Source organism: Mustelus asterias, chromosome 6 (genome assembly GCF_964213995.1).
Source record: "Mustelus asterias chromosome 6, sMusAst1.hap1.1, whole genome shotgun sequence".
NCBI lineage: Eukaryota > Metazoa > Chordata > Chondrichthyes > Carcharhiniformes > Triakidae > Mustelus > Mustelus asterias.
The window spans coordinates 98,890,598-98,916,998 of NC_135806.1; the positions used below are offsets into that span (position 1 = coordinate 98,890,598).

The window sequence follows — 26,401 nt, forward strand, 5'->3', positions numbered from 1 at the left end:
AAATGAATCAAATTTTAAACGTGGTTCAGTAATAGTGTTATATTCCATGGGAAACACGCTTTGCAAAAACCTTTCAACCTTTAGATAAACATGAGGGGGGAGGGGGTGATTTTCAGCCTGTATTCATCATCAGTAGAAAATGGGGCCGATTCTCCAACCTCGCTGCATCCTTAGAGCGTGCTGATTCCAGAGAATAATGTGCGTGCCTAAAACTCCGATTCACCCCCGACGCCACACAATTTGCGAGTCTTCCGGCTCCTTTCCAATGCCATAAACCAGATTGCGCCCAGAGAAAGCACAAGTCTGATTAGCATATGTAAAATAGTATTTAAATATGCGTAGCCCATACAAATCCCAGTGTATGCAATGAATCGGTCTTCGGGCACAGCGCGATTAATGGCGAGAATCATTACTGGTCTCCAAAAACGGAGACCTGGTGCAAAGGTGCCGCCAGGGCGTTTGGAGGCCACTGAGGCCCCGGCGGGTTGAGGCATGGCCAGGTGGTGCCCATCGGGCAGTGCCCACATGGTGGGGCCCACCTGGCACACTGGTGCCCAACTGGTACACCAGCAGTGCCTGGCAGAGGCCGCCACACAGCCCAGAGATGCCTGTTGGGTACCGCCAGTGTGCCAGGAGCAATGCCAAGGGGTTGGGGCATGAGTGGGGGAACATGACGGAGTGGCAATACAGGGAGAGGGGTCTGACAGTCGGGGGGGTGGATTTTGAAGGTGATCTTGATGGGGAAGGGGGCATGTCAGGGGTTGGGCAGGTGGACCCATCAGGAGAGCCCTGATGCCGGCAATCCATGTCAGGGAAGGGGTGAGGGAAGATGCAGCCGATGAGGGGTGGGGGTCCTGATGTGCATGGGGTGAGGGAGAGGATCACTCAGTGCACTCTGAGATCACGACGCCCGAGCACTCAGAAACCGTGCTCACGGGAATGTTTAGGCGCCACTCCCAATTCTCTGAAAGAGTGATTGTGTGGGGGAGGATTGCAGTGTGGAGCACACCTGGGAAACTAGCACAGAACACTCCATTATCCTCGCCATTATGAAACTCAGAAATCTTTTGGGAGAATTCCACCCAATGTTGCAAGTAGAGGCATATGCAAAAAACCCCACAATTTCAAAACAGAAAGCATGCTTCGGTTGATGCATCTCGATATTTTTTGGCCATTACAGAAACGTGGCTGAAAGGTGACCAGGACTGGGAGATGAATATCCAGGGGTATCAGGCGTTTAGGAAGAATAGACAGGAAGGAAAAGGTGGTGGGGTCGCGCTATTAATAAGAGATAATATCAGGGTAGTACTGAGGGATGACATAGGCTCTGAGGAACAAAACGTGGAATCATTATGGGTAGAGATGAGGAATAGTAGAGGGAGAAAGACACTAGTAGGTGTGGTATATAGGCCCCCAAATAATAATGTTGAGGTAGGGAGGGCTATAAACAAGCAGATAAGGGATGCGTGTAAAAACGGAACGACAATAATCATGGGGGACTTCAACATGCACATTGACTGGCAGACTCAAGTTGGTAAGGGTGGAATGGAGGAAGAGTTCTTAGAATGCTGTCGGGATAGTTTCCTTGAACAGCATGTTACGGAACCGACGAGGGAACGAGCTATTTTGGATCTGGTATTGTGTAACGAGGTAGGTAGAATTAAGGATCTTATTGTGAAGGACCCTCTTGGGTCTAGTGACCACAATATGGTCGAATTTCTGATTCAGATGGAAGAGGAGAAAGTTTGGTCCCAAACCAGTGTCCTCTGTTTGAACAGAGGGAAATATGATAGGATGAGGGATGAATTGGCTAAGGTAGACTGGGAGAGCAGGCTGGCAGGTAGGATAGCTGAGGAACAGTGGAGGATTTTTAAGGAGATCCTTTTCAGTTCTCAGCAAAAATATATTCCAGCAAAAAACAAGGATTGTAAGAAAAGGGAGAACCAGCCGTGGATAACGAAGGAAATAAAGGAGAGTATTAAAATAAAAACAGCTGCGTACAGAGTGGCCAAAAATAGTGGAGAAACAAGTGATTGGGAAAAATTTAAGAAACAACAAAGAGAGACTAAGAAAGCGATAAAGAAAGGAAGGATAGACTATGAAGCTAGGCTAGCAATTAATATAAAAAATGATAGTAAAAGTTTTTATAAATATATAAAAAGGAATAGAGTGGCTAGAGTGAATGTTGGACCCTTGGAGGACGAGAGGGGGGAGTTAATAGTGGGAAATGAGGATATGGCTGAGTCTTTAAATAAGTTTTTTGTGTCGGTCTTCACGGTGGAGGACACAAATAGTTTGCCAAATATTAACGATAGAGGGTTGGCAGCAGGAGAAATACTTAATACAATTAATGTTACCAGAGAGGCAGTGCTGGGTAGACTAATGGGACTGAAGGTGGATAAGTCCCCGGGTCCGGATGGAATGCATCCCAGGGTATTGAAAGAAATGTCAGAGGTAATAGTGGATGCGTTAGTGATTATTTATCAAAACTCGTTGCATTCTGGGGTAGTGCCGGTTGATTGGAAAACGGCTAATGTTACGCCGCTGTTTAAAAAAGGAAGGAGACAAAAGGCGGGTAACTATAGGCCGGTCAGCTTAACGTCTGTAGTAGGGAAAATGCTGGAATCCATTATTAAAGAGGAGATAGCAGGGCATCTAGATAGAAATGGTTCGATCAATCAGACGCAGCATGGATTCATGAGGGGAAAGTCGTGCTTGACGAACATGTTGGATTTTTATGAAGATGTGACTAGGGCGGTTGATGGAGGAGAACCGGTGGATGCGGTGTTTTTGGATTTCCAAAAGGCGTTTGATAAGGTGCCCCATAAAAGGCTGCTGAAGAAGATTAGGGCACACGGAGTTGGGGGTAGTGTGTTAAAGTGGATTGGGGACTGGCTATCCGACAGGAAGCAAAGAGTCGGAATAAATGGGTGTTTTTCCGGTTGGAGGAAGGTAACTAGTGGCGTGCCGCAGGGATCGGTACTCGGGCCGCAACTATTTACCATTTATATAGATGATCTGGAGGAGGGGACGGAGTGTAGGGTAACGAAGTTTGCAGACGACACAAAGATAAGTGGAAAAGTGAATCGTGTGGAGGACGGAGAAGATCTGCAGAGAGATTTGGACAGGCTGAGTGAGTGGGCGAGGATATGGCAAATGGAGTATAACGTTGAGAAATGCGAGGTTATACACTTTGGAGGAAATAATAACAAATGGGATTACTATCTCAATGGAAACAAATTAAAACATGCTACCGTGCAAAGGGACCTGGGGGTCCTTGTGCATGAGACGCAAAAGCCCAGTCTGCAGGTACAACAGGTGATCAAGAAGGCAAATGGGATGTTGGCCTATATTGCGAGGGGGATAGAATATAAAAGCAGGGATGTCTTGATGCACCTGTACAGGGCATTGGTGAGGCCGCAGCTGGAATACTGTGTGCAGTATTGGTCCCCTTATATGAGGAAGGATATATTGGCATTGGAGGGAGTGCAGAGAAGGTTCACCAGGTTGATACCGGAGATGAGGGGTTTGGATTATGAGGAGAGGCTGAGGAGATTGGGTTTGTACTCGTTGGAGTTTAGAAGGATGAGGGGGGATCTTATGGAGACTTATAAGATAATGCGGGGGCTGGATAGGGTGGAGGCGGAGAGATTCTTTCCACTTAGTAAGGAAGTTAAAACTAGAGGACACAGCCTCAAAATAAAGGGGGGTCGGTTTAAGACAGAGTTGAGGAGGAACTTCTTCTCCCAGAGGGTGGTGAATCTCTGGAATTCTCTGCCCACTGAGGTGGTGGAGGCTACCTCGCTGAATATGTTTAAAGCGCGGATGGATGGATTCCTGATCGGTAAGGGAATTAAGGGTTATGGGGATCAGGCGGGTAAGTGGTACTGATCCACGTCAGATCAGCCATGATCTTATTGAATGGCGGGGCAGGCTCGAGGGGCTAGATGGCCTACTCCTGCTCCTATTTCTTATGTTCTTATGTTCTTATGTTCTTCTCCGACTGGCTGCCATCAAAATGTACAGGAATCAGCACTGTTACACATGCTCAATATTAAATTTAATGCTCAAAGCTAAGTCACAGGCTCATTTTTAACCCCCAGCCAGCTTCATCTCATCCCTCATCAATGTGCCAAATAATACTGCAATCAATCCTGTCTTGTCTATATCGGGCATATTTTTCTATAACTCTATTTCCATCCTGAATGCACTTGTCAGTTTACTTTATCTAACTTTGTTAAGTTCCCGAACACAGAGCAGCACTGTTGCTTACTTATAAAGACTACAAGCTACATCTCCATGACACATGACATTGTTATCCACAGTATCATCCATCTTTGAGCTCCAAAGGTAATGGCAAAGGACATACAGTGCCTCCCCTTTTACCCCTTGCTACTGGAATCACACTTATGACAAACTCGCATTTCGCTGTCCTCACCACTATCTGAAAAGACACATTAGGCACTTGTTTCTAAGAGCTGGATTTAAGGTGCCCTCACTCGACATATTTTCTGTAGAGGTGGCACATAAATAGATGGGTGGCCCGCCCAACACCTTCCCACCCATCCCATAATGTGTAAGCTCTGCACGCACCAAAATCGGTAACCCACCCACCATATAAATTAAAGATCAGTTAGACTTATTAGCGAGTCTGACCTAGGTAATACAAGCTACACCAGAACTTGGCTGACATAGGCAGGCAGGTGGGAAATGGCAGGCCATTTTTTATAGCCTTCGTGAAGAAGAGTGGGAATGAAGGGAGGGGCACCTCATTCAGGGTGGCCGATGCGCATCAGGGGCAATAACCCCAAGATATCATTCCCCTCTTCCTTCCTTCCACCTACTATCCAAAACCCCTTCCCACCCTGGACTCTAATATCGGTGGCATAGTAGTTCACACTACTGCCTCACAGCGCCAGGGACCCGGGTTCGATTCCCAGTTTGGGTCACAGTCTGTGTGGAGTTTGCACGTTCTCCCTGTGTCTATATGTGTTTCTTCCAGGTGCTCTGGTTTTCTCCCACAGTCAGAAAGACGTGCTGGTTGGGTGCATTGGCCATGCTAAATTCTCCCTCAGTGTACCCGAACAGGCACCGGAGAGTGGCAACTATGGGGATTTTCACAGTAACTCCACTGCAGTTTTAATGTAAGCCTACTTGTGACACTAATAAATAAAAATATAAATATCCCTCTCCTCCCTAACATTCTCCTATTCTTACGTCTCTGGGGCTACAACCTGATCTTCTCCCCACCAACAATTCAAACATAATAACCAGCAATTCCCCCGTCCCATATCCGCCAACAAATTATGGCCAAAGTCTGACAGACAGGGGGCAATCTTGAGCCCACTCTTGCCGTCGGCAGAAATAGTGGCGGGGTCTCAAGATTCGGTAAAACCCCGAAAATCATGGATCTTGCCGACGAGATCGCAACTTCTGATTTTTGCCTCCCCTCGCCGGTGACATGCATTTCAAATGCCAGTTCCAATTGCTGGCGGGGGTGGGGGGGGATGGGGGGGGGGGGGGGGGGGGGGGGGGCAGCTCTGATCCAGAGGAGGGAGGCATGGAGGGGAGCCCTTGACATCCCCATGGTGGGGTGGGGGATGAGGTCATTGTTTGGTCTGATCAGGCCATCCTTTAAACATGGCGCCCCGATCTCAGTGCAGCCGACCTTTGACAGCGTGTTGAGGCCCCGCCCCTCTACACGACAGTGTGAATCACGCCTACCTGTTTTTTGTGGCAAAGTGTGGTAAGATCCAGAGAAAAAATCGGCGTGTTTCTCTGGAGAACCGGAACCAACACTGATATTTTTAGGTAAGATTCCCCACATAGTCTTGAGGCACTAAGCATATTGAACGACAGAGTGCGTTTCCAACTTTGTGCAAGGGAACATGATCGGCACCTTGGTGAAAATGTCCGGGGTGGTGGAATGGATGGAGAAGGCCTGTCACTGTCCGTTGCCCCAAATGTGTTACAAGCATGATTCCAAGCTCGCATATCCCAAGACTCTGCTCAACAAATTTCCCAGATCCACAGATACCCATTCCCCGCTCCCCCACCACTTCATCCCATATTTTGGAACAACACCCCACTCCCTCAGCAACCACCTGAGACCCATAACTCCATAATGAATGTTCCCAAATTCCCATTGAATTCATGAAACATCACATCCCAATCACGTTCCACCTGGATCTTCAAGAGACCATTTTTAATGTTTTCAGATCCTGACAACCCCTCCTAATAATTCCATATTCCACAAAACTCACTGAAAGCTTACACATTATACTAATGCAAAATGCTCTCACATTCTGGTAGTCCATCTCAATGTTTTTTTCCCCCGTGTGTGCTGCAAATGTGCTCATATTCAGGTTTCCCCAGTTCTGTTAGGGCTCTATGCAAATTTCTTCCAGCGAATTGCTTTATACGCAAAAGCACTTTCGCTACTTCAATTTATTCATGGAAGTTGCAAATTTTTACCAAGGAGAGAGCGAACAATGCAAGCCAATCAAATTATTAAAAACACTTGCTGAAAACGTCTTAATTCTTCATTCACCATTTTGTTTGTCTTCAAGAGTACAAACTAAAGATTATGGGCGGAATTCTCCAGCCGCACCGGTCTAAAACCCAGAAATTCACGCCCGACTGTCAATGGGGTTTCACACTGTCCGCAATGCGCCCGCTAAAATTTCAGAGGCAGGTGGGATGGGAGAATTCCGGCCAATGATCCTGAAGTACTTTGAAACTTAAATATTTCACACTAATCTGATTAAATTTAGTTATAAATTTGTCTTTTAGTATTCTTAGTAGTTTTATTATATTTTCTATTGTAACCCTCAAAAGATTCGACTTGAAGTTATTACACTGACCCACCTTTAGCACTCTGTTCACTTCAATGAAAATGTCATTGAGCATGTTCAAAAATTCCTGTTATACGTTAATGGGGTCTTTGCATTGATTCACATATACAATGGAATATCCCCTCATAATGTAAAAGGATTGAGTTTTTCCAAATTAATAGAAAAAGTAAAGAGGCAAAATGCATTTTTTTTTAAGTAAAAGAGAAACATATACACTGGAAACCTCCGACCTCGGCCGCTGCTGGGATTCTCCAGTGCTGATGCAGTGAATGGAGTTTTGGCTGAGTGCCAAATTCTCCTTTCTCGCTGGCAGTGAGGGCGGGGTGAACAAGATCAGAGAATCTTGCCCATAAGCGACTGTTAGAGAAAAGGTAAACTATGCACATCAACCAACATTCCTCACCGTTTTCACCCCCACCCCTCACTCCCCAACTCCATCAATTAAAGTTCTTTAACTATCATGTTCCTGCATGCTGAAATTCCCTCCAAACGTTACCTCCCTTTGGCATCTCCATCCGTGTCTTTAAATGCTTAAACCTCCAGCGCCTTCTCCCATGTGGAACCCACACTTTCCATCTTGTTTAGTGTTCTGAAAAATTCTCTTTTAAATGAGAACAATACAGCTCCTGAGCTGACAGGTCCTTATTGAACACCAAGTAGGTGTAATAGAGATACAAGTAGTTCATTTTATTAGTAAAATATTATTAGCCAGTTCCACTTTCACAAGCTCAGACATTCTTCTAATGGGGGGGGGGCATACTCATCCCATGGTTAATTATTTTCTGCTTTCCAAGCGGTTTTATCGAAATTACATCAACCCCATGAGGGGCACTGGGTGGTGTCTGGAGCTGCAAAATTATTTTGGACACTGCAATCCACTATGCTCAGAGATTATGCTGCTGGTCAACCATGAAACTCCATCATGGAATCATTTGAAACACGGAGTATGAAGGATTATACATGACCATTCATTAATGTAAGAACAATACAGCACAGGAACAGGCCCTTCAGCCCACCAAACCTGTGCCAACTCCGAATCCTTATTTAGACCCATTACTTATTGCCCATATGCAGTTACTATCCCTCTGTTCACCTTCCATTCATGTGTCTATCCAGATACGTCATGAATGTTGCTAACATGCCTGCTTCCACCACTTCCACTGGCAGTGCAATCCAGGCACCCACCATAGAACCCCTACAGTGCAGAAGGAGGCCATTCAGCCCATCGAGTCAAAAACACAATCCCATTCAGGCCCTATTTCCTTAAGTCCTCATATTTACCCTGTTAATCCCCCTGACACTTGGGTCAATTTAGCATGGTCAATCAACCTAATCCGCACATGTTTTGACTGTGGGAGGAAACCGGAGCACCTGGAGGAAACTGACGCAGACACGGGGAGAATGTGCAAACTCCACACAGGCAGTGACCCAAGGCTGGAATTGAACCCGAGTCCCTGGCGCTGTGAAGCAGCAGTGCTAACCACTGTGCCATCATGGTGCCCCTCTGTGTGAAAAACTTTAGTTAGTTGAGAAAGCTGGCATGACTGTAAAGCAGAAGGGCATAAACTCCCATCTATTCCGATTTTTAGTACAATTCAACTTCACAAACAGCTTACATTTTATACCACATTTAACATAGCAAAACACCCTGTAGGTCAGATGTCATTTCCACAGTATTGTGCAACAGGATTGTAAAAGAACATTAAAAATGCATCGCAACAAAATTGCTGTGATCACTTATTTTATTGTCCTGTTTTGGCACAGCTCAGTTGAAGGACCCTTTGACATTTTTTTTTTGGAATTTTAATTTCACTTTCTTGTCCCTGCTCTTTCAGCTAAGTATTGTTCACATATCGCTCAATGTTGATTTCTTCAACATCATCAAGCTTCTGCTCCAGCACCTTTAGAATTAAAAGTGCTTTATTATTCTGGGTGTGCCCAACAGAGACTGTTAAGAAATATGCCATTATGCTGTACTATAAAATTAAAAAATAATAAGAACAATCTAAAAATGTCACATTGCTGAAGGCTGCCTCCCCCTGTCCCTTGCTGTGAATATATTTAAGGAGTTCAGGTCCATGTTCTCTACAACTTTCCATCCCTGAATTTTCCACAACATAAACATCCCAGATATCCTAAACAATTACACTACTGGACAAAGATTCTTACCATATTGAAAGATATAATTCCAAACGCATTATCATTCGACAGAATAGTTATTGTGGCATTATTGGGAATTCCAAGCTTCACATCTGCAGAAGTACCCTACAGTTAACAGAAAAATGCAGTACTGTCGTTAAATAAAATATTTTGTCACAGGTCTAATGGTTGTTTGTTTTTTATATATAGGTTTTGAATGCATAGTTCCAGTTGGATTGGTTATGGAGGGCTGTTTTTAGATAGACAGGTTTTTATGTATATAATAATTGTGTTTGCTTGTCTTCAAAAACTTTAATCAACGGTTAAACATAAGGGAAATTGCACAATCCCAATGACAATGGCTGTAAAACACCATCAGCCTAAAGCACACTTCCAACTTCCAACTTAATTTATGGAGCATACGGTGCAAAATTAATAGTCAAAACTAAAAATACATTTGCAAAAACTGTTTTGATCCCATAGTTTCTGGACCCTCCTGTAATTACCAGATATATCACAGTTTTGTTCAAGAATGTAAATTGGTCATGATCTGTAACTTTTACAGAAAAGAAATTCTTTGGGCACCTCAGATTAATTAAGACTCCATGTTAATAAAGGGGTCTTTCAAAACTCATTTATCATGGTTTGACAACCTGTTAATGACACCATAGCAATAAGAAACTAGGTATAAAGTATGCAGTTCTATTTGAAAATAAAGTTTCCTTTCAGTCCTTTGCCTTTATACATTATCCTTTGACTTAAATGTTAAAAAGCTGAATTCTATACCCAGCTCCAGGTCAAAGGTCCCCCCAATTTGATTCATGCAGTGAAATGAATGGTTGTGGGAAGATAAATGCATCGAACACGTCTTTCTTTTAACTGGATGTATCAGTGTAACGTACAGAATTGTGTTAACTAAAGCTGTCTGTGAAAACTGTTCTAAAATTCTTATTGATTATCATACTTCACATTGAACCCAAGCAAAAATTTAACAAGAAACATTTCAATGCTGCAGTGAGAATTAATAAGGCTTCATAATCAAAATTTGTTTTCATGGGTGAGACATTATTTGCATCTACACAATAGAAAGTAAATTAATTAGATTATAGAAGAAAAACTATTCTGTTCTTATTTATCAGATGAATATTTGAAATCTACAGTAAATTTTAGATGCTGGACATTAAAAGATACAGAGGTGTCCAAAAACCATGGAAGGTAGCTTTTAGCTTCTTAGAAAATGAATGTGGTGCACAAGTTCACAAGAATTAGAGGTAGGAATAATGAATCACAATGCGCTGATAAAAAGTTTATATGGCAAAAATTACAATTAAAATATTGCAAATCAGAATTAAACGTTTCAAAAGTTGGAACGTTTTTACATTTAAACTATGTTAATTTGAAGCAACTTTAAACACCACAAAATTTTTTAAAATTGAAATATCTGCATAACAAAAAAATGGAATCTAGAGATGTCTGATATATTGATTTTTGCATAAAGAATAACGTTTAAGTGCAGTTTAATTAAGCATACGAACATCAAAATCCTCAATTTCATAAAATATTTTGCGGACTGTTGGAATCACTGATTTTAACATGCGCATTAAAAAGGACATCGATATCAGTAAAGGACACAGAAAAAAATAGCCAAATGTTTAATTTTACTCTTTTCTCCAAATTACCAATGGTAAACTATTCTGATTCATTCAGCCTGTGCTCAACTGGATGCAGTGTTAAAGCTCTGATGTTTGTATTATTCACTCCTAAGTACTCAATATTTTCTGAAGCTCTAAAAGAAATGTGATAAATATTGTGGCTCCACACAGTTTCCAACTCACAATCACTTCTGATCTTAAGTCAGAACTTCATACGCCCCACACAGGAGTCTATTATGAGCAGTTTCCATAGCAATGTCCTTAGCATCTTACTGTTCACACAGCACATTATTCAATTTTTACCTCGATCATGAATGAATTAGCCTCTGCTTTGAAGTACCTGCAGTTGTAATTTAAATTAGATTTAGGCTGGCAGATTAAAGTGAATGAGTTTTTAAATTCTCAGAACACAATAGAATAATAATAATGAAGAAAATGATCATTTAAAACAGAGATCACAGACTCACAGAAGCTTTACAGTGCAGAGGAAGACCACTTGATTCATCGAGATTGTACTGGCTCTCTGAAAGAGCATTCGACCGAGTCCCACAGCCCTGCCTTATCCGCGTAACCTTGCACATTCTTTCTTTTCATATAGCAATCCAATTCCTTTCCAAACTCTCAGGAAGTTTGTTCCAGACTCCAACCACACCCTGGATGAAAAACTCTTTTCCTCACATCCATATTACTCCTTTTGCCAATCATTTTGAATCTGTGCCGTTTAGCCCTATAATAATAGCTTCACATATTTTCAATAGCTTCGGACATTGATTAAATGAGCAGGTAAGTGACTGGTTGGTGAATTCTACACTCTCTTCCTCCAAACTGGAGCTGTGGTTTAAATTAGAACCAGATAGATACAAGTAAAGTATTAAATTTATAACTTGACTAGTATAATTACTGTACAAATATTCATTGAGTGAGATTTCAAATTTTGAAACCCTAATTAAATAAAATACAATAGGTGTGGCATGTTGATGATGTGTTGCAGCTGTAGCATGTGAAAAATAGTGGACACCTATGTGATCCACAATAACCATATAAGCAGTAAATGTTGGCAGCTTATATTGAAGTGCTTGAACACTGTGAAATCCATGAATGGGTTATGTACTACTATGTTCTACAAGTATCCCTTCACTGGTCAATATACACATTGAGGTCTGACAACTCAACATGCTATTGCCCTTATCAGCAACCTCAGAAATGTTTGCCCACCATTCCAGCTTAATGCCAAAAGAGAGCACGTCAAATCCAATTTGTGGAATAAGGGTTATCCTGATAAGATAATTGCTCGTTGTATATCTCACACACTCATGAATGAGCCTAAGGCTGCACTTTCAGACTTGAAACGTGCCCAGTCTATCTCAAATATATCCTGAAAGGGTGTAGAATTTGAGCAATAGTAGTTTCATGCTGTCACTATGCAATAACAACACGAGTGTTATTTTCCACTAACAGGATGCAACCATCAAGCTAAAAAGACATTCTTCCTACCTGATAAGTGGGAGGCTTTCAAAAGTGTGAACCAGGGTTCAGGGTAAGCACATTCCTCTTAGAGTGAAGAGCAAGGCTGGTAGAAGTAGGGAACCCTGGATGACTCAGGATATTGAGGCCCTGGTCAAGAAGAAGGAGGAGGCATATGAATGCATAGGCAGCTGGGATCCCTTGAAGAGTATGGCAGATGTAGGGTTAAGAGAGAAATCAGTAGGGCAAAAAGGGGACATGAGATTGTTTTGGCAGATGAGGCAAAGGAAAATCCAAAGAGCTTCAACAAATACATAAGAGTAACTAGGGAGAGAGTAGAACCTCTTAAGGATCAACAAGGTCATCTACATGCAGATCCACAAGAGATGGGTGAGATCGTAAATGAATATTTCTCATCAGTATTCACTGTTGAGAAAAGCATGGATGTTAGGGAACTTGGAGGAAATAAATAGTGATATCTTGAGGAGTGTATGTATAACAAAGAAGGAGGTGCTGGAAGTCTTAAAACGCATCAAGGTAGATAAATCCCTGGGACCTGATGAAGTGTATCCCAGGACATTGTGGGAGGCTAGGGAGGAAATTCCAGGTCCCCCAGCAGAGATATTTGAATCATCGATAGTCACAGGTGAGGTGGCTGAAGATTGGAGGGTGGCAAATGTTGTGCCTTTGTTTAAGAAGGGCTGCAGGGAAAAGCCTGGGAACTACAGGCCAGTGAGCCTCACATCTGTGGTGGGTAAATTGTTCGATTTTGAGAAACAGGATCCACAGGCATTTAGAGAAGCAAGGGCTGTTTAGGGACAGTCAGCATGGCTTTGTGAGTGGAAAATCATGTACCATAAATTTGATTGAATTTTTTGAAGGGGTAACCAAGAAGGTAGATGAGGGCAGTGCAGTTGATGTTGTCTACATGGACTTTCGCAAGGCCTTTGACAAGATACCAGATGGTAGGTTGTTGCATAAGGTTAAATCTCACGGGATCCAGGGTGAGGTAGCCAAATAGATACAAAATTGGTTTGATGACAGAAGACAGAGGGTGGTTGTAGAGGGTTGTTTTTCAAACTGGAGGCCTGTGACCAGCAGTGTGCCTCAGGGATTGGTGCTAGGTCCACTGTTATTTGTCATTTATATTAATGATTTGGATGAGAATTCAATAGGTATGGCTAGTAAGTTTGCAGATGACACCAAGATTGGCGGCATAGTGGACAGTGAGGAAAGTTATCTAGGATTGCAACAAGATCTTGATCAATTGGGCCAGTGGGCTGACGAATGGCAGATGGAGTTTAATTTGGATAAATGCGAGGTGACTCATTTTGGTAGATCAAACCAGAACAGGACTTACTCAGTTAATGGTGGGATGTTGGGGAGAGTTATAGAATAAAGGGATCTCGGGATACAGGTTCATAGCTCCTTGAAAGTGGAGAAACAGGTGGATAGAGTGGTGAAGAAGGCATTCGGCATACTTGGTTTCATTGGTCAGAACATTGAACGCAGGAGTTAGGACATCTTGTTGAAGTTGTACAGAACATTAGTAAGGCCACACTTGGAATGCTGTGTACAGTCTGGTCACCCTATTATAGAATGGATGTTATTAAACTAGAAAGAGTGCAGAAAAGATTTACAAGGATGCTACCGGGATTTGATGGTTTGAGTTATAAGGAGAGACTGAATAGACTGGGACGTTTTTCTCTGGAGCATAGGAGGCTTCGGGGTGATCTTATCGAGGTCTATAAAATAATGATGGGCATAGATTAGCCAGTCAATATCATTTCCCAGGGGTAAGGGAGTCTAAAACTAGAGGGCAGAGGTTTAAGGTGAGAGGGGAGAGATACAAAAGGGTCCAGAGGGGCAATTTTTTCACAGGGGGTGGTGAGTGTCTGGAACAAGCTGCCAGAAGTAGTAGTAGAGGCGGGTACAATTTTGTCTTTTAAAAAGCGTTGAGACAGTTACATGGGTAAGATGGGTATAGAGGGACATGGGCCAAACGCAGGCAATTGGGACTAGTTTAGGGGTTAAAAAAAAGGGCGGCATGACAAGTTGGGCCAAAGGGACTGTTCCCATGCTGTAAACCTCTATGACTCTATAAATAAAAGAATAATGTGGTATATGAACTTCAGTGCCGGAGCGATGCTGAGTACGTGTGCTGAACAACCCAATTACTGGTGGATTGTACCAAACTGCATGGGGGTTGATTCTCTGGCCCTGCTTGGGCAGGTTGAATTCCCATCAGGGCTGGATACTTTCACAGAGGGGCCGTTACAGGAATTGTAATGGGCAATCTCATTTTGAGATTCTCTCCACCCCCGACCAGCGATGGAACCTGGTTCATGTCCCCAGGTTAGCATACTTAAATTCTAATTTAAATGTTCAGAATCGGCTTTAAGCCAAATTCATCCAGCTCCTTTAATTCTCCCACCCGCCAGCATAACATGAAGCCAACAGGAATCACTGCTGGCCTCCAAAAATGGAGACCAGATGTGATGACCATGCCGGGGGGCTCAGAGGCCATTGTAGCCCTTGGGTGGTCAGGGACATGGCTGGACTGTGCCCTGGCACTGTGCCCTGGCAGTACCAACCCTTACAAAGAGTGCTCCAATCTCTGAGGAGCCAGCTTTGCAAGCGTCTTTAGGTCCCACACATCTCATTCATGGTGCAAATCACCGCAACCTCCAAAGAAATATCTAAGTGTGAGTGGATTGCGAACAGGATCGCACCGAACCACCCGGTGGAAATTGTACTATGTTGGACATTTTTGGCTGTTTGCAATAGACAGAGTACAGACCGTAGTCAACTAGCTTTGCTTGCAAGACTCAGAACATAACAACTAACATTAGATGGGTTTCCACAACTAGGCAGCATTTGTTGAACAGATGAAAGGCTACCATTCAAAGCACTTCTTCTTTCAGAGAATTCCAGCACTGTTTGACAAGTGATTGTCAATTTTATGGAGGCTCTTCACCTGTCTAAAACATCAGTCCCTTCCAGCTGTACTTTTCTGCTGCCACGCCGTGGGAGCAGTTTATAGAGCTCCAATTTGCAACTCCGTGGGGGGCAGGATCAGAGTCCACACCACAATCTCCAGTCACATAAGCAACACCAGAAGCTCCACCAGCTGCCACCTCTTCAATCATGCATCCCGCCACATAGTAAATGGGATGGGCGTCAAGATTCACCTGGAAGGAAGCGAGACAGCCAACACATCCACAGGCAGATGATCAACTCTCGTGACATGTACATGCATCGATACTCAGGCTCTTAGACAAGTCGCAGCTGATACCTGCAGCCTCCTGAAACAAGACTCCTTTTCCTAGTGCGGGAAATGCGCATGCAAAGTGCAAAGAGTATTGTTCCAAGAAGCACGATGGAGAAGAATGTTGTGCAAGTCAAATTGTGGGGTGCCCCATCAAGGTGCCACCCGAACACCACATCCTCCCCACGTGTGACTCTGAGGCATGGGTGTGAGAGGCAATAAGCTGTGGGTGAGCGTGGCTGTTTGTTGTTGGAATGGGGATGTCAGTTGTCTGTAAACAGAGGAATGACTGAATGTGCAAAGTATATTCTAAGCATATTTCCAGAGTGGCTCAAGATCTGGTCTGAAAACTTGGCTGTGCATCTGGAGAGATACACATTGGTCTGACAAATTGTGGGGAAGTTTTGCCCAGGGTCTTGGCAAAGCTCACCAATTAGTAAATTGTGTTCTTGACCTGCAAATGGTCCCACTGTTGTGGCAGAGACAAGTGCAGAGGATTCCACTCATAAAGACTAATGTATTTGGTGAGGGCCCTCTGATCATTTCTAATATTCTTGTTTTTACTTTCCAATTTAATCAATTTTTGTTTGTTCATTTCAAAATCAAAATGTAAACTGCATACACTGAGAGAACAAATTAATTTTTGCAACAATGATATGCATCACTGGCACTCACTTACTCTTACTAAATCATGCTAACTTGTTTGCACCTGTAATACTTACAGCTTAAATACATGGTGGATATTTTATGAAGTATTTGACCTCGTGTGAAATTGTCCCAATTAACTTGAAAAGGATTTAATAAGAAAATAAAGTTACCTGCAGCCTTAGGCAAAATACAAAAGTTTCATCTGCTTCTGGAAAATCATCATCCTTAACTGCAACATACACGGTTTTGTTGGTTTCTGTTGTCAGTAATAGGGCTACTGCAGATGTGTCCTCAAAATCGCCAGTATCTTCCCCTTGAAGCTGAGAAGATTTGTAAAGAATACATGAGCTTGTATCATTATGTATGCTTTCAAAATCACATTCAGGAATGTTTTCAGGGACCTCTGATAGGTGCAGAAATGCTAACCCAAATCTAACTTCTTTGCTTCCAAAAATGATTAGATTAACAATTGCTATGCAAGTTCGACTCAACATAACTTTAAGACCTTTTTTTCAAAAAAACAATTATCGCTTCAAATGTCATCAAATACAAAGGGTAGGATTGTAATTACATCAATATTACTTGCTATCATTGAAATTATTCATTTCAAATTAGATTAAATAATGTGGCTGATTAACAAAACAGATGCAGATATTGCAGAAGACTTTATCAGTAACTGGTTCTGCTGTAGAAAAAAAATCTTTCAACAAGTTATGTAGAGGCATTTTTAACTCTTTTAGTTTGATTGGAAACGGGATGGTGCAATCTGGGATTCGTTTAATTTTCCCTTTGCGGAGCAATACTGGTTGGTGGAGCTAAAATAGTAGTCTGTATTGGTGATTATGAACTCATACACAACTCCACAGTATGTCAATTATACCATTGGGCCGCCTCTTGAAACAACAACTTTAATTTATATTGCAACTTTAAAGGTGATAAAACATCACTTCACAGGATCTTAAGGGAGAGAATTCCAAAAGGTTCAAGGCCAGGAGAGCATTAGAATAATTGTGTCTCGAGGGAACAAAGGCATGAATGAGGATTTTAGCAGATGAACTGAGGCAATGACAGAGGTGGGCAATTTTATGTAAATAGAAGTAGTTGGTAATGGAGAGGATATTAATAGGTACTTCTCCATGAATATAGGAACCTTCTTATATTATGATTCTTGACCTTCAACTGGATTAGTGAGTAATCATTCACATAAAGGTGTATCTTACCCCCAGTTTAAATTACAGCAATAAGTAGTATAGAACAATGAATAATAGACAAATAGTTTTAGAATAGGTTGCAGGAATGTTGTGTCAGCTGGTTAATATAACGAGCAGTAATCACCAACTAAATAATAATCTATAATGGTCAAACTAATAATTTCCATATTTCTGTTTCTTCCTAACATGTAAGGTTTTTGCAAATAAAATGTATAAATCTATATCATATACAGTATTATCGACTGTAAACTTGTCATTTGATCCCTTACACTGAAAACATGGCACAACAGTGCCAAAAGTAAATGACTGTTTTAAGTAAGGTCCAATGGCACTAAATAATTTACCATCGCTTTGTGAATTTGCTCTAACAATTAAAAATATCATTCAAATTCAATCTTCACGGCACTTAAATGACAAACAATTCTGCATACATTTGGAAAGAAATTTTCTCATCATTTAAAATATTCATTTTTGTCTTATTTTATGGCAGAAATTCAATAAGCTTATTTCTTGAATCAAAAAGATGATCCTGTACAAGTGGGTATATATGTGCTCTTCTAAATTAGGAAATCAGAAACACAAAGGGACTTGGGAGTCATTGTTCAAGATTCTCTTAAGGTTAATGTGCAGGTCAAGTCGGCAGTTAGGAAGGCTAATGCAAAGTTAGCATTCATGTCGAGAGGGTTAGAATACAAGAGCAGGGATGTACTTCTGGGGCTGTATAAGTTCTGGTCAGACCCCGTTTGGAGGATTGTGAACAGTTTTGGGCCCTGTAGCTAAGGAAGGGTGTGCTGGCCTTGGAAAGGGTCCACAGGAGGTTCACAAGAATGATCCCTGGAATGAAGAGCTTGTCATAGGAGGAACGGTTGAGGTCTCTGGGTCTGTACTCATTGGAGTTTAGAAGGATGAGGGGGGATCTTATTGAAACTTACAGGATACTGTGAGGACTGGATGGAGTGGATGTGGAGAGGATGTTTCCACTAGTAGGAAAAACTAAACCAGAGGGTACAACCTCAGGCTAAAGGGACGATCCTTTTAAAATAGAGATGAGGAGGAATTTCTTCAGCCAGAGTGGTGAATCTGTGGAACTCTTTGCCACAGAAGGCTCTGGAGGCCAGGTCATTGAGTGTCTTTAAGACAGAGACAGATAAGTTCTTGATTAATAAGGGGGTCAGGGCTTATGGGGGAAAGACAGGAGAATGGGGATGAGAAAAAAAATCAGCCATGATTGAATGGCAGAGCAGACTCGATGGGCCGAGTGGCCTAATTCTGCTCCTATGTCTTATGGTCTTCTGGTCTCTTATGACCAGGGTTTTCGTAAATGTGAATAAATAACAAGGGAAAGCTTAGCTCACATGTGCCAGGTGTCCATTTTGTCTTTGAAACAAAGTTAATGAAAATAAAATCTGGACAGAATATACAAAGAATGGCTGATCCGTTTCAAGCCCTGTAAAAGTTAAATGTCCCACCCAAACAGTCCAAGTGAATGTCATCTTGAATCTGTCAACAGTTTACATAAATGCTACAGTTCAAGCAAGGATTTGCACTTGAACTGAACTGACAGAATTTTTCAGGACTAGATCTTGTTAGATGATTATAATGGAATCCTACAGTGCAGAAGGAGGCCATTCGACCCATCGAGTCTGCACCGACCACAATCCCACCCAAGCCCTATCCCCATAACGCCATGCATTTACCCTAGTTAGTCCCCCTAACATTAAGGGGCAATTTAGCACGGCCAATCCATCTAACCCGCACATAGAATCATAGAATCATAGAAACCCTACAGTACAGAAAGAGGCCATTCGTCCCATCGAGTCTGCACCGACCACAATCCCACCCAGGCCCTACCCCCATATCCCTACATATTTTACCCGCTAGTCCCTCTAATCTACGCATCCCAGGACACTAAGGGGCAATTTTAGCATGGCCAATCAACCTAACCCGCACATCTTTGGGCTGTGGGAGGAAACCGGAGCACCCGGAGGAAACCCACGCAGACACAAGGAGAATGTGCAAACTCCACACAGACAGTGACCCAAGCCGGGAATCGAACCCAGGTCCCTGGAGCTGTGAAGCAGCAGTGCTAACCACTGTGGTACCGTGCCGCCCTTCTTTGGACAATACATGACAAATTTAAATTTTTAGTGCTTGCTTATTTTGTGACGTTCTGTGGTTGAGCCATTTGAATCACTTCCATTACTACAATAGTTTCTAACCATTTTAAGCACAAGATCACTTTTAGAATCTAAATGCAGCACACAATCTACTTTTAAAAATTCAACTTTACTAAAACCCCCAAAAATATACACTATGACACCTGTGCTTGTGCACAATGTGTGAGGGCTGTGAAGTCTCGGTCATAGTTTGAGATATCCAGTTTCATACAATTCAGGAGATGGGCATCTGTGAGTCGAATGCAATATTGGACTTGATTTTCACTTGGGAAAAGATCCATATATATCCAAAGTAGGCCTTCACCTTGAGTGCTCATGATGTCAGAAGAGGATACTTCTCTCTGTTTATAAAGCTCTAAAAGTCTTTGCTCCTTGACCGAGCTTTCAGCTCTGCCATTTTTCACTGTGATGATTTCCATGTAAAATCCACTGCTTTCTTCAAACACCTGTTGAAATTTTGCTGTCAGTTCTCCAACATTTTGATTTGATTTATTATTGTCCCCTGTACAGTGAAAGGTATTGTTTCTTGCGCACTATATAAACAAAGCATACCGTACATAGAGAAGGAAAGGAGAGTGCGCTAAAAGGATTTGAAACAAACATAATGATTTGTTATATCTTGTCTATCTCCTGAAATCAATTGTTGAATTCCTTTTCCAATTTGTTCAGGTGGTCACAGAATTTGTTGGATGGAACTCTTTGGGTGGAATTCTCCCAAAAATATTCTAAGTGTCGAATTTGCGTGAAAACTGGAGTAATTCACGTTGGTTTTTTCAGTGGGAGTTCAGAGAACAATCTCTCACACTCTGCGCTGCAGAAGCCACCAGCGTGAATATCATTAAATTTCAGGGGGAGGGGCCTGGAGAGGCTGGCAGCATAGCGCTGAGGAAGCTACTGCGCATGCGCTGATCTGTCAGTACCGAGATCAGAGAGTGGTTGGGGTGTGGAATGGATTGCCTGCTTTGATAGTGGAGTCGGACACTTTAGGAACTTTTAAGCGGTTATTGGATAGGCACATGGAGCACACCAGAATGATAGGGAGCGGGATAGCTAGATCTTGGTTTTGGACAAAGCTCGGCACAACATCAAAGGCCGAAGGGCCTGTACTGTGCTGTACTGTTCCATTCTATTCTATTCTATCGGTGCATGCGCGGTGGCCCCACATTGATAGCCTCCCAATTGCTGGCCAGCTCAACCGCTGGCCAGCCCCGCGACCCACTAAACGCTGTCTCTCCGCCCCCCACTGCCCGATCACTGGCTCCCCGAACATTCCTGGCCTGCCGCAATCTCCAGCCCCCACCCCACTGATTTGCTACCACCCGACCCCCCCCCCCCCAGGCTGACCTCAGCCCGCCCCAATCGCTGGCCCCCTGGCTTCCCCCACTGATCCCTATGCAGGATGGCAGTGGGCCCAGCCCGCAGCAGGTTCTTCCCCCATCAGACCCCACCCCCATATGCCCCATTCCCTCAGCACTGCCCCATGCCCGAAGGGCAGTGCCAAGGTGCCCCTGGGCATTGGCACTTTGCCCCTTGGGCAGTGCCAGGAAGCACAGGCTGGCACTGCCAGGGTGCCAATGCCCAGCGGGCACGCCCCACTGCCCAACCCCCTGGGGGGCCCCGATTTTTATTCCCCACCATTGGTGGCACTGTCTTCAGTTGCCAAAGCCCTAAGCATTGCAATTCTTTCCCTAAAACTGAGCCTTTCTTTTCTCTTTTAAGAGGCTCCTTATAACCAACCTCTTTAACAAAGCTTTTAGTTATAGGCCCTAATATCTCCTTCTAGAGTTCAGTCAAATTTTATTTGATAACACTCCTGTGAAGGACCTTAAGATATTTAACTGCATTATAGTTATTACATAAGATCTTTCTATTGTCTTGTTCTGATCACATTCTTGGTTTTGAGTTTTGGAAGTATATGAACAGTAAGTAGACTTATCTTGATCCTTAAAGAGCTCTTGTTAATAAATCATACAACTGGATTTCACAGGGTACCTTATTCCCTGTTTCCCCGACCCCGCTGAAGAAGAACCTTCGGTCATCCAACTGCAATCCTTGAAGTAAAAGCTGCCGGGCTTATCAGCTGGTGAAGACCTCCCCATTTGCCATGGATAAATAGTGACAGAGGTGGAATGAGGCACTTAAGTGGTCACTAATTGGCCACTTAAAGGCCTTAATAGGCCAATGGGTGGGTGGGTGGCCTGATGTCTCACCCGCCCCACCCTAAAATGGGAAACAAGTCAGAGCACAAAGCCAATGGGAAGGTCAAATCCAACCAACAAACCAGAAAATTCAAGTTGAAAATCACCATATTAATCACCAGAGGAAGGTGATTGAATGCAGGGTTATGACCCAAGCCAGAAACTCCAAGGTGTTTTGTGAAGTTAGCCTCGACCCTAAGTTTTACATTTGCTTTTCGCTTGGGTGAGCATAAGGTGGTTCACTCCAGGTATGATTCAAGGAAGCTTTTATCAAACAAAGTTGATTTAAGAACACAGTTACAATATAACAAAAAATTAGCATAACTTTTACCGATTACAAGACTTGAACATGACACAGTCTAATTCTTAACAGTTAGCGATCTATGTTTTTCCCATGTAAAGCAACTCCCATAAACATACACCCTTCTCCAGACTAAGTTAGCACTAAAGCGAGTATGCTCACATGATGCTGGATTTGCAGCTTTTAATTCCTATATGAATTGATCATTTGAATGTTGGATCAAATTTCCGAGCCTCCCAGTTTTGGGACTTTAAGAAAGCCTCTGGAGAGAGAGACAGAGAGACACAACTTTCTTCCACCAGCTTCTGGCAGCAATTGAATACAAAACTAAAACTTAGAATGCTCTGTGAATAATAGCTGTCCCCAGGCATATCCCCTGACCTGTCAATTATCCCCAAATCTAGGGCTACTTAGCAATCCCAAGGGAACATTGAAACCACAGAACACTGCATTAGTTCAGATTAAAATCAACATATCAATTATACTACTTCAGCAACAATAAAAGACACAGGCTACAGACAACACGGTGCCAACAAAACATCCTGCAGAGAATCATGATTGAAATGAATTTCTTAGAAGCACATTTGCACACTGCTGTGATGGCACTTTGCCATACAGTTTTCAGCTATTTATTTTACTTATAAAAATTATGAGAACAATAAATTAAATGTGGTGCCAATCACATCTGTGAAAGTAAGATATACAGGAACTACATTACAAATGTTAATCCAAAAAAAAACACAACAATCTGGCAGTGCTGTAATTCTGTCTGTCTGATATGAAGCTGTGAATGACCAGAATTTCTGATAGTCCAACACTGACAGGACTAAAACCATCATGTTTAGCCCCCGCCTGAGAATTGAGACCCCAGATGCTAATCCAATTCCCTTCCCAGATATTCACCACTAGAACTCGCCCCATGGGATACAACCCAAGTGTTTTTAGTATCTTGTCCAACTCTGAGTTTAACTGCAAACTCGATGATGAGTATTACCTACTTTATCTCCTAAGCCTATCTCTACACTTACATCACCCCAAAGCTGCTGGAACCATGATAAATGACACTGCTAGCCTTATCTCTGACTTCTCTATTACCCTTCACATTTTTCTAAAATTCCAACTTGCCAAAATCCCACATTCCACACAAACTCTTGCTCATCTGTCACCACAGTCATTATTGACCTCAGTGCAATATTGTACATTACATCAGCCACAAGCCACTGCAGCTAATAATTCAGAAGCAGAAATACTGCAGCTGTTGAAAATAAAACAAGGAAATGCTGGAAATACTCGGCAGATCTGGCAGCATCTGTGGATGTAGAAACAGAGCTAACATTTTAGATAATGTGCTTTCATGAGATCTTTCATCTATTCTGTCGAACGGTCAGAAATGTTGGGGGAATTTTCCCATCTTACCCGCCACAGGAATCGTAGCGCGGGGGGGGGGGGGCGGTGCTGGGGGGCGGACTATGCAAAGGCCCATTGACCTTGGGCGGGATTTTCTGGTTTTGGGGTGAGAGCAACTGGAAAATCCCTCCAGTTAAATTCTGTTTCTCTCTTCACATATGTTGCCGGAGCGGATGAGTTTTTGCAGCATTTTTTTGTATTTATTTAGTTTAAACCACTCACAGCTAATTGGGAATCCAGTTGTAGCTAATTGTATTTTTGATTAATAAATAATGGGGCGGCATGGTGGCAGCAGTTGTTTCTCCGGGTGCTCTGGTTTCCTCCCACAGTTCAAAGACATGCTGGTTAGGTGGAGTGACTATGCTAAATCCTCCCTCAGTGTACCCAAACAGGCGCTATAGTATGGCGACTAGGGGATTTTCACAGTAACTTCATTGCAGTGTTAATGTAAGCCTATTTGTGACTAAGAAATAAACTTTACTTTACTTAAAAACATGAGCAATAAACACCATCATTGGACATAGAATCATAGAAATTATAGGCATGGAAGCAGACCATTCTGTTCCCTGCGCACTCAATCTTCACCTGTGCAAGGTATACGTACATGTATTTAAACTTGGGTGAATTTGTTGGTAAAATGGTAAAGCGGAATATGCTTTTGAGTGCAGCTTACCCTTACTTACTTGTTTACTGGTTATCAGTTAAAATGTTAAGGGCCAAGGTGAAAAACCATGAAAAGAGCAAATTTGGACCAGAATTATCTGCAACAATGATACTGATGACAAATACCACAATTCAGACTGTTGGGTGCTACAATCCTCCAGTAGGGAATTGGCACTAAAATTTACAGAATAAATAGGAGCAACAATAGGCCATTTGGCTGCTCGAGCCTGCTCAATGATGCAATAAGACTATGGTTGATCGGATCGTGGCCTAAACTCCACATTCCTCCTGCTGACCCTGGAGGCAGAGCGTAGGCAGTCACAGGGGAGGGCGAGTGCCAAGGCAAGCTGGTTAAAAGGCCCACGTTCATTCTCTGAAACTTCATCCTAGATGCATTACAGGCCCTCTGGCCTTCACGCTTCACAAAATATAAACAAACAATCTGATATAGCTCTCACTCATACATACTTGATAGCATTCATAATGACTTGGTTTCCTCCCACAGTCGAAAAGATGTGCTGGTTAGGTGCATTGGCCATGCTAAATTCTCCCTCAGTGTGCCTGAACAGGTGCCAGAGTGTGGCAACTAGGCGATTTTCACAATAACTTCATTGCAGTGTTAATGTAAGCCTACTTGTGACACTACTAAATAAACATACAACATAATAGCCCTCTCGGGAAATGCCAGCAAAGAACTCTATTGAAACTGCACACCAAATGCTAATTTTCTTTCTAACCTACATCAGATAACTAGTAAATCAAAGCAGTTCACAAGATTTTTTTTTACTCAGCAGTGACTGTTCCAGCCTGTTTTTTTAATGTTTAAAGAGCAAGGCATTTTTTAAAACTTGAAATTGTGGCACTTAAATAGATCTCAAGAGCATTTATTTCAACTCCATCAATTGTTAAGATGTTTACAACAACCAAAATATGGTCTGTTTAAACTGAACAGATCAATTGGCCCTGCTGATTTCAGGGTTCCTGCCTGTGTGAATCACATCCTGCCCCTTTTTTCCTACTGGCAAAAGCTGGACCTGTCAGAAATTGGGACTGGACTTCCACCTCTGGGTCCTGTCCACCATTTCTAAAGACCAATGGAGTCTTCCCAACAATGTGAGAATCTAGCACACAGTATCCTCCTCACAACTTGCTTTCTTACTGAGATCCCATCAGCAAATTTGGCTGCCCTACATTCAAATCCTTCATCCAAGTAATTGTGAATAGTTGAGGCCCCAGCACTGATCCCTATGGAACTCCACTGGTTACAGTTTGTCAGCCTGAAAATAATTCATTTATCGCCACTCCCCATTTCCTGTTAGTTTGCCATTCCATGCTAATATATTAGGCCCAATACTTGGGCTCTTTGCTGGTGCCTTTTATGCGGCACCTTATCCATGGCCTTTCTCGAATAGCAGTGTTACACTTTCCAATCCGCTGAAACTTTCCAGAATCTAGAGAGTTTTGGAAGATTGCAACCAATGCATTCAATATGTCTGTAGCCACTTCTTTCAAGAGCCTAGGCTGCAGGGGACCTGTTAGCTTTTCACCCTATTAGTTTTCCCATTATATTTTTCTCGAGTGACCATGACTGTTTAAGTTCCTTCCTCCCTCCCTTTAGCCTCCCGATTTCCTACTATTCTGGGGCTGCACATCCCTGAAGCCTAGTTCCTACTTCTAAAACAGCGTATTATACAAGATTCAGTCACTGTCTCTTATTGTATCCAATCTCTTTGGACAACATCGTTTAGAAAAACAAATAAAATTAACCCTGCTACACTGCCATAATCATATTAAGAACTGATATTTCCATTTTAAAATAGAAGAACTCTCCAGAACATTAAGCATTAAGATAAATTTTATATTTTGCCCCAGTGCTTCAAATATAATTTATGGCAGATCTCCCCTTCAGGTATTTACAATGTGTAAAATGTCGAGTGAAAGCGTAACAAGTTGTCGCAATTCAACAGCAGGATTGCCGAGACAATCTCTGTCCCTTACCAGTAAGAGTGCTGTGACATTGGCTGGTGTTCCTGTCCTTTCAATAACCAGGCGTATAACTGAGGTGCTTGTTTCATTCACCACAAACTTTGTTTGACCTGCAAATTTTACTTCTGTATTTCCGAAAGTGAGAGTGACACAAAGAACCAAAACAAGTTCAGCCACCAAGAAAACAGCAGGCATTCCTATAAAGAGAAATGAGAGAAAGAATACAAGTTTAAACTAGGATCAGTGACAATGCACAAATTGTTTAAGTAGATATTTTTAGATTCATAGAGAATTTTCTCCAAATAATTTTGTAAGACACTTGGGAAAAAAGGTTCTCTCATTATTTTTAATATTGGTCTTCTTATTTATTCTATGATAATTCCATTGGCCTATACAATGCCTCCTTTTCATTACTAATCCCCTCACCCAGGGG

The 26,401-nt window shown here is 42.5% G+C and overlaps 1 protein-coding gene across 1 annotated transcript in view; it reads right to left on the bottom strand.

Annotated features, from left to right (window-relative positions):
- The window catches only part of adgrv1 (adhesion G protein-coupled receptor V1), a 504,809-nt gene extending 478,646 nt beyond the window's left edge, over positions 1-26,163 (bottom strand). The window contains exons 1-3 of the mRNA XM_078213879.1: positions 25,981-26,163; positions 16,196-16,345; positions 9,024-9,119 (exon numbers count right to left, since the gene is read on the bottom strand). Coding sequence (XP_078070005.1) covers positions 9,024-9,119; positions 16,196-16,345; positions 25,981-26,163 — 429 coding nt within the window. The remainder of the gene's footprint in view (positions 1-9,023; positions 9,120-16,195; positions 16,346-25,980) is intronic.
- Positions 26,164-26,401: the final 238 nt, after the last annotated feature.